At 38.9% G+C, this 12721-nt stretch overlaps 1 protein-coding gene across 2 annotated transcripts in view; it reads left to right on the forward strand.

The window, feature by feature from the left end:
* The first annotated feature begins 3029 nt into the window (after positions 1–3029).
* ASCC3 (activating signal cointegrator 1 complex subunit 3) overlaps positions 3030–12721 on the forward strand; it is a 237592-nt gene continuing 227900 nt past the window's right edge. Inside the window, exons 1-2 of one of the 2 annotated variants that reach the window (XM_058174769.1) lie at positions 3030–3073; positions 11723–11873. In XM_058174769.1, coding sequence (XP_058030752.1) covers positions 11784–11873 — 90 coding nt within the window. In that variant the 5' untranslated portion in view covers positions 3030–3073; positions 11723–11783. Of the gene's footprint in view, positions 3074–3106; positions 3160–11722; positions 11874–12721 lie in introns of those variants that run through there. The other variant, XM_058174761.1, reaches the window with a different exon arrangement.

Consider the following 12721-nt stretch of genomic DNA (forward strand, 5'->3'; position numbering starts at 1 on the left):
TGTCAGAACCTGCTGAATAGCACCCCGTCTTGTACCCAACACTCTGCTAAATTTCTGAGAATTATGGCAATTATTTAGCTATTTCCACTTTGAGAAGCATTTACAGTAGGTATGTTGGACTACAGATCCCAAGTAATTCCTGCTTCATCAGTACTGCAAAAAGTTGGAGAATGTTAGTCTCACTTTTGTTTTTCCAAATAGTCAGACTTTTTGGCATAACTTTGGGAAAATAATGGAGATTTGGAGTGGAAACATTTTTATGAACAGACCCATTACATTTAGTTTTCTCTTTCCCATGGCATGGCTCTGCCAAAACAATCAATCACTCAATGGTATTTATTGAGCCAATGATCAGCAAAAATTTAAAAGAAAAACAGAATGAAGCAAATAAATACAATTATATACTAGACAGATCAGACAGATTAACAGAGTTGGAAGGGACCTTGTAGGTCATCTAGTCCAACCTCCTCCCTGCCCAAGCAGAAGACCCTACACCAGGGGTGTCAAACTTGATTTCATTGAGGGCCACATCAGGATTGTGTTTGACGTCGGGGGGGGGGATGTGGCCAAGGTGGGCATGGCCAGCTTAAATGTCACTTGTGTTGGGGACACTTGTGGTAGCCCAAACACTCTGCCAGCGAAAACGGGCTCCTAAGCTCCATTTTTGGCTCCAACGGCCTCCTGCAACCCTCTGCCAGCTAAAACAGAGCTCGGCCCTCCTGAGCTCCATTTTTGCTGGCAGAGGCACCGCAGACCAATTCTTTGCTGTTTCCAGAGCGGTCCTGTGGGGCAGTTCTAAGCACCTCGCAGGCCAGTTCTGGGCCTCTGGCCTTAAGTGACACCCTGCTGAAAGCAAACTTCACAACTTCTGAAGGCAAGCTGTTCCATTGTTGATTGTTCTCACTGTCAGAAAGTTTCTCCTTATTTCTAGGTTGAATCTCTCCTTGATCAGTTTCCATCCATTATTCTTTGTTTGACCTTTGGGTGCTTTTGAAAATAGCTTGACCCCCTCCTCTCTATGGCAGCCCCTCAAATATTGGAACACTGCTATCATGTTTCCCCTGGTCCTCTTCTTCACTAGACTAGCTCTGCCCAGTTCCTGCAACTGTTCATGTTTTAGATTTGTGTTTTGGTTGCTCTTCTTTGCACTTTTTCTAGAGTCTCAACATCTTTTTTATAGTGTGGTGACCAGGGGTGGGTTCTACTTACCTTTACTACCGGCTTGCAACGAGATCGCGCGCATGCTTTGCATGCATGTGCGCCAAGCTTCTGCGCATGCACAGATTGCCTATGATGACATCTGGGTCAGTGGGCAGAGCCTCCTGCCAGTTTTACTACCCGCTCTATAGAACCAGTCCAAACCAGGAGCAACCCACCACTGGTGGTGATCAAAACTAACAACTAGTGTAATAAATAATAAAATATAACATTCGTACCTCTATTACTATACTAAGTTACCTGTGTGATCAATCTAGAACATTAATAGTTTAAAAATAAAAACTATATTCCCTACAATTTATTAGTTAAGATGTAGCAAATCAAATGTTTTAAAAGTGTCAGACTAAAAGCAACAGCAACTCTTGGAGTGGTTTCCTAGCCAGCTGAAAACTCAGCCTTCCTTTGACCTTTTAAGCTTTGAGTGTCTTCTCACCTGAAGGCAATGGAGAGTCGTTAATTCAATAAACGGGCTTACAGAGTTCAACCTCGGAATGTCACAGATAAACTAAAGCGGGTCTACCCAAATCTTGATTCAAGTCAGCAGTGTTACGTATTAGCAGGGAAAGGAGCATAGAAGGGCAAACCAAATACGAACTGCTCGGAATCTTTCTCAAGAGGCTACTGGACTTTCAGGTTTGTCTTTGAAGATGTTTTGCTTCTCACCCAAGAAGCTTCTTCAACTCTGAAGCTTCTTGGATGAGAAGTGAACCCATCTTCAAGGAAAAACAAGAAAGTCCAGTTGCCTCTTGAAAAAACACTTTTGGGATAACCATGATCTGGATGACTGAGAATCTCCTTAGGCATCGAACCGCTGGGAACAAATCACTAAACATTGGTTGTTTCCTGATGGCTTATTTGTACCCTATGACTATCATTAAGTGTTGTAAGTGTTGCACCTTGATGAAGGTATCTTTTCTTTTATGTACTCAAGAGAGCATATGCACCAAGACAAATTCCTTGTGTGTCCAATCACACTTGGCCAATAAAAAATTCTATTCTATTCTATTCTATTTTTTTTATTTGATTTTGTCACAACAGTATATACAATCATCAACATAAACAATAACTCATCATGAGAGAAAAATTATATATAAGTAAAAGTATGCAGTAACTATGTTAATTCGATATAATGAAGGGAACAATAGGACAGGAACGGTAGCCACTTTTGTGCTCTTATGCACGCCCCTTCTATTCTATTCTATTCTATTCTATTCTATTCTATTCTATTCTATTCTATTCTATTCTATTCTATTCTAAATGAAGTTTTTGGATGCTCCCGTTTGCTTCAACCCTCCAAGTTTGGCTGAATTTGCTCTTTTTGCTCTTCTCCTGGATTTATAGGCGGAGAGCTAATTTTAGCCCACAAGGGCTAAATCTTATGCGGGCTAATTTTAGCCCGCATAAGAGCACAAACGTGCCTGTCCTATTGTTGCTTCATGCTTATACTTATGTATGGTGCTACGACAAATAAAAAAAAAAATAAAATAAAAAGGCAAGGCTGGGGAGGGAGAGGGAGTTGGGGGCGCTTCCAACGCAAACCGGAAGTCTTTCTGTCAACCAGAGAGCCGCCACTCCCTCAGCCTTCATCCAGCCGATGATGACGCGCGCTTTCCCCAAGCCACGAAGCGCTGGAGGAAGCGAAAGAGAAAGTCGCAGATTCTCCAAGGGGGGCGGGGCGCCGCGCTCCACCTCAAGCAACGTTCACGCGCGCTGGGAGCGTCCCTGGCCTTGCGAGCGTTCCAGCGAGGACGGCAGCCCCGCCCGCTCGGCTCAGCCGGCAAAAGCAGCGGAAGGACTGGGCTGCGCCTGCGCTTGGAGAGAAACCCGGAAGCGGCTGAGTCGAAATAGTGTGAAGGCAAGTACAGCCCTCGGGAGGGAGGGGGTGGAGGAGGAGTGGCAGCGTGGCCGGTCGTGGCGGGTGGGGAGGAAAAAGCTGAGCAGGTAAGCGGAGCAGGTTAACTCGGTGCCCTGGTCTCCAACGAGTGATCTGAACAAAAAGGAGGAATGGTTCGAGCCTCTTGGCACGTTTTACCTATCACGCGAATAAGTGTTGCGAGTGCTGGCACTCCCATTAAGGGCATCGCTTTCGTTGCTAGTGAGAAAAGCAGCTCCAGTTGTTGCGGAGCGGGGGGGGGGTTTCCCCTTGGGAAATCTTGAGTTTCCATTACTTCGTCCCCTGCTAGTCTCATTCTAGGGAAGATTTTAGGATGTTAAGCCTCCCTGAACTCGTGCAGCCTCATCTCTAAGGAGTGGGTGGGCACGGGTGGGGTGTCACCATTGTGGGGGGGGGGTATACTGAGCTGCCCATACTTCTAAAGAGTTGGTTAGAAATTTGATTTGGGACTAATTGCGTCTTGGAAGTTTTATGCTCTGCTGATGAGAAAAGGACTTTGCTCTTGGTTAAAAGAATCACAGCTGCGTACTCTCTCTCTCTCTGTGTGTGTGTGTGTGTCAGGCTTATGTTGATAGGGAAGCAAGGCCTGCTGGGGTCCATGAGTTATTTCCAAGGCAGTGTCCATTGCTGAGGATCTTTTACAGGTTGTTATCGCCCTTTAATAGGAGTAAGAAAATTTGCTGAATTATAAGAACTCGGGGAACTGATCTTGAGGGAAATAGGCAAAGCTCATTATAAAAGCAAAGAAGGGGATGGTAATGTTTGGATGGATGGATAGATAGACAAGATGGTATTTGGAAATGGCTTAGGTAAACACCTGTCTGAGTCACTGGGATATCAGAGGGAGGAGGGGTGGTCAAGCACAATCAGGCTTGCAGGATTCTGTTATTACAACCTATCTCAATAAAATATAGTCTTAGTCTTCCTGTGGACCCTAACCCTAACCCTTATACCTGGGTGCATCAGAAAGGCAAGCTTTTAAAACAGAGTCACTTGCTTATTCATATAAGCAATCCATGGCTGGGAGGATAGCTATGCTAATTTGTCATAGCCAAAAATCAATTTTCCAACTAGCACATTTTATTAAAACATTTTAATAGATGGTTTAAAGGAACGTTTCCTCTGCATCAGTATCAAAGGCTTCTGCAACCCTCAGTTGGCTATAAGTAGTGTTGTGGGCTGTCAAGAAACTGGAAAAAGTTACAGGGCAAATTATATTAAATTGGGGCAATTTTCAGTTTTCATATGTCATCTGTAAGACAGTGACTTTATGCTGCAATAAGAAAGCTAGAGAAAAATTCTGTCATCATTAACTTGGTAGATTATTTTCTTGAGAGAAGAAGAGAAACCAAGATAATTTGTGTCTTGTTAGGCCATTGTTCAATGTGGTGTTTAGGTTGGCATTAACCATTTATTTTATTTATTCATGTATTTATATGTCCAGGGACACGGTGGCTTAGTTGCTAAGACACTGAGCTTGTCGATCGAAAGGTCGGCAGTTCAGCGGTTTGAATCCCTAGTGCCGTGTAATGGCTGTTACTTGTCCCAGCTTCTGCCAACCTAGCAGTTCGAAAGCACGTAAGAAATACAAGTAGAAAAATAGGGACCACCTTTGGTGGGAAGGTAACAGAGTTCCGTGCGCCTTTGGCTTTGAGTCGTGCTGGCCACATGACCACGGAGATGTCTTCGGACAGTGCTGGCTCATTGGCTTTGAAATGGAGATAAGCACCGCCCCCTAGAGTCGGGAATGGCTAGCGCATATGTCCGAGGGGAACCTTTACCTTTATTTATATGTCCACACAACTACCGTAAGCTATGTGTGGGTGGCGTATAAAAAGACAAAAAAAAACATAGTTAATTCAAGATGGGATAATTAATTAAAACATGTTAAAGCCTAAAATCACAAACAGAACTAAAAACTTCTGCAATCACCCACCAGAGATTCAGCTCAATCTGACATCAAAGACCGGGTGAACACCCAGGTCTTAATTGCCCAACTAAAGGTCTGTAGTTGGGGCCTATTGTATTAAATTACTCTAATAGAAACAATTCTCTTGTCCAGCATTCTAGATCATGGTAAATTTTAGGAAAGCAAAATCTCTTTTTGACCTTGGTATTTTTAAAAAATAGTATTTTTATTTGATATAACCATTATAGCCTTATATCTAAACACATTACAATACTTTTTTGGAAATTGCTTACTAGTATCAGGATTAATAGCACTTTAAATCAAGTTTAAACTATATCCATTTATAATTATAAATAACTTGCTGCATCATTACTGCAAGCATTTTGTTTAAAGTGAAAAGAATAAACAAAATCAACATCATATGGCATGTTTGTTTCTAATACAATAAAAGCCTATCAAAATAGGTATTTATGCACATAAAGTCACTTTCTAGATTCATATGCTAATATTTAATGTGGTGCATTCTAATTAGCAAAACATATGAGCTAAGTTTTACTGTTTCTAATAATTAAAGTTTCCTTTTCATCGTTGGCCTGCTGGAAATAAAATTATGAATTCTGTAAACACTGTAAACTGAGAATGCACATTTTTCCTTTTCTGCCTAGTATAAATTCTTTATTTTAAGAATTAAATTATAAAAAACTGACTAGTTAATGTAAGCATTTTTTTTGCCTCAGGTATAAAATGGCTCTAGATGGCTTATGCAATAGACTAAACTTCAGATAAATTCCAAGTAAAAGCAAACAAAAGAATCTCCAAAGAATATGTGAAACACATTGGGGAGGATAACAACAAAAACAATCTCCCTTACCAAATTAACATTGGCCAATAGATACGTGATTCTGTCTCCGGATGAATAAGGTTAAGCCAGGTTTTAATGGCTTTATGGAAGCCAAAGATGGTAGGGCTCATATGGGTTGCAAGAGTAAGCTGAATAACTCAGCTGCTGGAAAACTGATAGTGCTTTACCTCTGGGGCCTGGAATTACCATGTCTTCCAGATCTTAACTGAGGGCAGGACAAGAAGCAATGGGTGGAAACTAATCAAGGAGAGAAGCAACCTAGAACTAAGGAGAAATTTCCTGACAGTTAGAACAATTAATCAGTGGAACAACTTGCCTCCAGAAGTTGTGAATGCTCTAACACTGGAAGTTTTTAAGAAGATATTGGATAACCATTTTCTGAAGTAGTGTAGGGTTTCTTGCCTAAGCAGAAGATTGGACTAGAAGACCTCCAAGATCCCTTCCAACTCTGTTATTCTGTTACTATTTGGACAGAAAAACAGGAAAGATAATCCAGTAGATAAAATTATATGATAAAGTTAGGTATGCTTTGAACATTTTAGAATAATCTCATAAAACAAGTAATATAGTAACTGTTTAATCTGAGGGCACTAAAGAGTAAGTTGTAAATGTATTCCTCACATATTACACTCATACTATGTTGAACTGTGTTTTTTTTTATAATGGCTCATTCAATAAATCATGGTTGGGCTCAAACAACAAGTCATATAGCATAACATATTAAAAAGGAATGAATTCATACTCCAGTTAAGCCAAAATTAACTCCCATAATACATTACAATTTAATTCCTAGCTAACTAGGAAGAAATGAAAACTTTGTATCAAAGGAGAGCTACAGTATGCACTCCTTAGCCTGACTTCCATTTTGCCTAATGTAGTTTTTTCTGAATTTGCATTGATTCATTGTTGTTCCTCTCCAGCTCTATTTTTGTTTTTACCAGAAAGAATAATGGATCATTTAAAAAGGGGGTGGGGTGGGGTATATTTCTTTAAGCTGCTACCAATCATTGCAGGAGGTGAAGAGTACTTTATGATGTCAGTCTTTGGAAACATCTCTACCAGAGCATGAAAAACTATTCCTCCTATCTGTTTCTTTTTATAGGAGGGGGATGAAATAATTATAGACTGTGATATCATTAATTATACTTCTGAAATGTGAATGTTAGTGAGCTATCAATAGGGATAGTTTCCTCTGAAAAACTCAGTTGATGCTTTAAATAACTTATAAATATGTCTGGATTTAGACAATGTCTCTACATTTATTATATAATAATGCAAAGGTTTACAATGTTTTCTTATATGTCAGTTCGGTAATCAAAGGTATGCAATTTAGTTATTGATAAATATGACCTAGTTATTGATATATAAAACATTTTTCTTCTCTTAGTATCTGATTTCTCTATTAATTAAAAGTAAATATATTAAGAAACAATATAATTGGCAATATTTGCTTTAGGTAACATATTCAGATTTCACACTATATAACAGAAAATAGATAAATAAAAATATAGTCCAGTGAGCGATAACACTTCCAGTTATAGATTATGATTCCAAGCATAAATTATTAGATCAAATGATCAAACATTATTTGATCTAGAAAACAGATACAGAATATTAGCCAGCTATAAGGAACATATTCAGAACATATCAATCCAAAACCAGAACAAAGCAATCCAAAATTAAAAGGGTTATCAGTGCATGTAACATAGATGTCTGTGTGGGTAAGACTATCAGCCCTGCTATCAAGCAAAACCAAGCATTTAATAGTGAGTACCATACCATGTGCACTAAACCAACAGTGGCCTACAAGAAAGTAGGGGCAGTCAGGCACAACACAGGTTATGTAGACAGTAAACACAAGGTCAATCCAAATGGACTCAAATGTCTATACACCAATGCACAGAGTATGAGGAACAAACAGGGTGATGGGCCTCTGGTGGCTCAACAGATTAATGCAGTCTGTTATTAACACAGCTGCTTGCAATTACTGCAAGTTCAAGTCCCACCAGGCCCAAGATTGACTCAGCCTTCCATCCTTTATAAGGTAGGTAAAATGAGGACCCAGATTGTTGGGGGCAATAAAAGTTGACTTTGCATATAATATACAAATTGCTTAACACAATGTAAGCCGCCCTGAGTCTTCGGAGAAGGGCGGAATATAAATTCAAATAAAAAAAAATAGAAATTCAAGTAAATGAGGGCAGATATGATATTGTTGCCATTACGGAAACTTGGTGGGATGAAACCCACAAATTGAACATACAGCTAGAGGGATATAAATTATTTAAAAGAAGTAGACCAAATAAAAGAGGAGGTAGAGTTGCACTATATATAAGAAATAACTACATCTCTACAGAAATAGAGCACAACAATGATGAAAATCATCTTGAATGTATTTGGGTCAATATAAAAGGGGTGAAAAATGATATTGCCATAGGTCTATACTATAGGCCACCCAACCAAACAGAGGAAGTAGATGAACTTTTTGCTAGTCAGCTAACTAAGGTATGTAGGAAGCACATCACAGTAGTAATGGGGGATTTTAACTACCCTGACATCAACTGGGAGACAAACTCTGCACCAAGTGGAAGATCCAACAGGTTCCTAACAAACCTAGCAGACAACTTTGTTTCCCAAAAAGTAGAGAAGGCAACAAGGGGATCAGCCATACTGGACTTAATTCTCACTAACAGAGATGAAATGATAGAAGGTGTTGAAGCTACAGGAACCTTGGGGGCAAGTGACCACGCAATATTGGAATTCGACATTAAGCAAATACAAGTAGTAGAACAAAGTCAAACTAGAGTCTTGGACTTTAAGAGAGCTAATTTCAATAAACTTAGAGAGAGCTTGAGAAGGATTCCATGGATGAGAATCCTCAGGGGGAAAACAACTCAAGAAGCTTGGGAAATTTTGAAAAGTGAGATTATAAAAGCGCAGTCTAGCACAATACCAATGAAGAAGAAAAATAATAGATCTCAAAAGAAACCAGCATGGATGCATAAAGAACTATCTGACAAATTGAAAGACAAAAAGGACAAATATAAAAAGTGGAAAGAGGGGCAAATAACTAAGGCAGAATATCAGCAAATAGCCCGAGCCTGTAAAGATGAAGTGAGGAAAGCTAAGGCTCACAGTGAACAAAGGCTAGCGACAAAAGTAAAAAATAACAAAAAAAGCTTCTTCCAACATGTTAAAAACAAGAAAAAAGTCAAGGAAACAATTGGCCCATTGCTGGGAGAAAATGGCAAGAAGATGACAAGCAACGGAGAAAGCAGATCTACTTAACTCATATTTTGCATCTGTCTTTACACAAAAGGAAAAACAATCCAACCTATCAAAACAGCACTACAAAAACAGATTAGAAGCACAAGTTAAAATAGGGAAGAAAATGGTAAGTGAACACCTGTCTACCCTTAACGAGTTCAAATCACCAGGATGGATTACACCCCAAGGATTTGAAGGAACTGGCAGATGAGATCTCAGAACCACTGAACTAGATCTTTCAAAGATCCTGGAGCACAGGGGAGCTGCCAGAGGACTGGAAAAGAGCTGATGTAGTTCCCATCTTCAAAAAAGGAAAAAAAAAACAGATCCAGGAAACTACAGACCTATCAGCCTGACCTCAGTACCGGGAAAGATTCTGGAAAAGATAATCAAGCAACGAATCACCGAACACCTAGAAGCAAACAAAGTAATAACCAAAAGCCAACATGGGTTTGTCAAAAACAGATCATGCCAGACTAATCTTATCGCATTCTTTGACAAAATGACAAAATTAGTAGACCAGAGGAATGCTGTCGATATAATTTACTTGGACTTCAGTAAAGCATTTGATAAAGTAGACCATAACCTACTACTAGATAAAGTAGAAAAATGTGGGTTAGACAGACCATCACAAGATGGATTCGTAACTGGCTGACTAACCGCACTCAACGTGTAGTCCTCAACGGAACTACATCCACATGGAGGGAAGTATGCAGTGGAGTACCCCAAGGCTCTGTTTTAGGCCCAGTACTCTTCAACATCTTCATCAATGACTTGGACGAGGGGATAGATGGGGAACTCATCAAATTTGCAGATGACACCAAGCTGGCAGGAATAGCCAACACTCCAGAAGATAGGCTCAAGTTACAGAAAGATCTTGACAGACTTGAACATTGGGCGCTATCTAACAAAATGAAATTCAACAGTGAAAAAAGTAAGGTTCTACATTTAGGCAAAAAAACCAAAATGCACAGGTACCGTATATGTGGTACCTTGCTCAATAGTAGTACCTGTGAGAGGGATCTTGGAGTCCTAGTGGATAACCATTTAGATATGAGCCAGCAGTGTGTAGCAGCTGCTAAAAAAGCCAACACAGTTCTGGGCTGCATAAACAGGGATAGAATCAAGATCACGTGAAGTGTTAGTGCCACTTTATAATGCCTTGGTAAGGCCACACTTGGAATATTACATCCAGTTTTGGTCGCCACGATGTAAAAAAGATGTTGAGACTCTAGAAAGAGTGCAGAGAAGAGCAACAAAGATGATTAGGGGACTGGAGGCTAAAACATATGAAGAACGGTTGCAGGAACTGGGTATGTCTAGTTTAATAAAAAGAAGGACTAGGGAAGACATGATAGCAGTGTTCCAATATCTCAGGGGTTGCCACAAAGAAGAGGGAGTCGGGCTGTTCTCCAAAGCACCTGAGGGTAGAACAAGAAGCAATGGGTGGAAACTGATCAAGGAAAGAAGCAACTTAGAACTAAGGAGAAATTTCCTGACAGTTAGAACAATTAATAAGTGGAACGACTTGCCTGCAGAAGTTGTGAATGCTCCAACACTAGAAATTTTAAGAAAATGTTGGATAACCATCTGACTGAGATGGTGTAGGGTTTCCTGCCTGGGCAGGGGTTGGACTAGAAGGCCTCCAAGGTCCCTTCCAACTCTGTTGTTATATATTATATTATATTATATTATATTATATTATATTATATTATATTATATTATATTATATTATATCATATTATATTATATTATATTATATCATATTATATTATATTATTATATTATATTATATTATATTATATTATATTATATTATATTATATTATATTATATTATATTATATTATATTATATTATATTATATTATATTATATTATATTAGTTATATGACATAGAATATGAGGAGAGTTATGAGAAGAGACAGTGAAAATAGAACTGCAATGCCAATGTTATCAATCCATCCCCAACCAAGGAAAGATGATTGGTGAAAGCCTCAAGCAGCAGCTGGTGACAATTGAATGCAGGGTTTCATTACCAAGCAATAACAAATAAGGAAGATACTACAGCCATAAATTTCAACAAGTAGAGGAAAATAATAGGGTGGGGGGAAAAACTAGAGATGTTTATAATAAAGTCAGAAAATGTGCAGGGTAATTGACAGCTAAGGTATGAATAGTCAAGAGTAATCGGAATAAATTTAATTGAATAAATAAGGTTACAGAAAGATGGAAAGGCTATAGTAAAACCTCTTCAACTAGCATTTATGAAATTTGAGAAATATAGTAATGAAGGAATATACAAGAATCAGTTCTAGCAATTAGGTTCAAGAGTTATCAAATAAAAGAGTATCAGATGCGGTGTATTTAAAGTTGCCCGAAAAGGGAACACATTCACTTTATCAGTCTTGCTATACTCTGAGCTTTGAAAATAGAGAATATGCTGCTTGGATGCCTACTTACAGAAAAGCCTACTGCATAGCAGTATTGGAGTCATTCAAATAATTGTTCTGTTTTGCCTTTAAAAATTTTTAAGCGGTTACCCAAACTTTAATTTTATCTTGTTCATTTTCAGGACTTCACAAATTGGAAATGCATTTAATGTACCTTCATATGGATCACTGAATGGATAATAAATGGCCCTTCCTCGCTTAACAGGAGCTCTCCGTTCCTTTTCAAATGTCACTAAACAAGAAGATTATAGTGAAGAATCTGCTGACATAACAGTAAGTTATTTGAATGAATGTTAAACACAAAAAGGATTTTAACATGTTATATTATAGTTTATTTATATAAAATAAATATATACCATATCTTTTGGAATATATATATATATATATACACACACACACACACACACACACACACACACACACACACACACACACATACATACTGTATTTTTTGGAGCATAAGACACACTTTTTCCCCTCCTAAAAGGGGGTGAAAATTTAGGTGCGTCTTATACACCAAATGTAGCCCCGCCCACTCACTGGCCCCCACCTTTCGGCCTCTGCCTCCCAGCAAGCAGCAAGAAGAAACAGCCCATTTCAGCTTCAGCACAGCCTAATTAGCACAAGTTGATTGTCCCTTGGATCAGCCTCCCAACTCTCAGCCGTTTCAGACTGCAGGCATTGCCATTGCCTATTGCTGCACGAGCCTCTGCTGCTTGCTGCAAGGAGATAGATTGCGAGGAGCAGATTTTTTTTTTCTTGTACTAATCAAGCTATGCTGAAAATGAAAGTAAAGCAGGCTATTTGCTGTTTGCTGCAACGAGGCAAAATTGCTGGGAGGCAGAGGCAGATTTCTTTTTGTTTTCCTCACAAAAAAGATAGGTGCGTCTTGTAGCTGGAACATCTTATAATCCGAAAAATATGGTATATATATATATATATTATATATATTTTAACATGTTAACATATATGTAATGTAAGTAATTTTATCATGAAGTATCTTCCATATGTTGCATTAGTGGTTTTTGCTAGTTAAATTCATATATTCCAAACTAAGTTTCCTCTTGTTGGCAACAATGGCCGTTTTAGAGGATGGGTTGCCAGTATCCACCAAGTTGATC

The sequence above is a fragment of the Ahaetulla prasina genome, chromosome 1 (genome assembly GCF_028640845.1).
Source record: "Ahaetulla prasina isolate Xishuangbanna chromosome 1, ASM2864084v1, whole genome shotgun sequence".
Taxonomy (NCBI): Eukaryota; Metazoa; Chordata; class Lepidosauria; order Squamata; family Colubridae; genus Ahaetulla; species Ahaetulla prasina.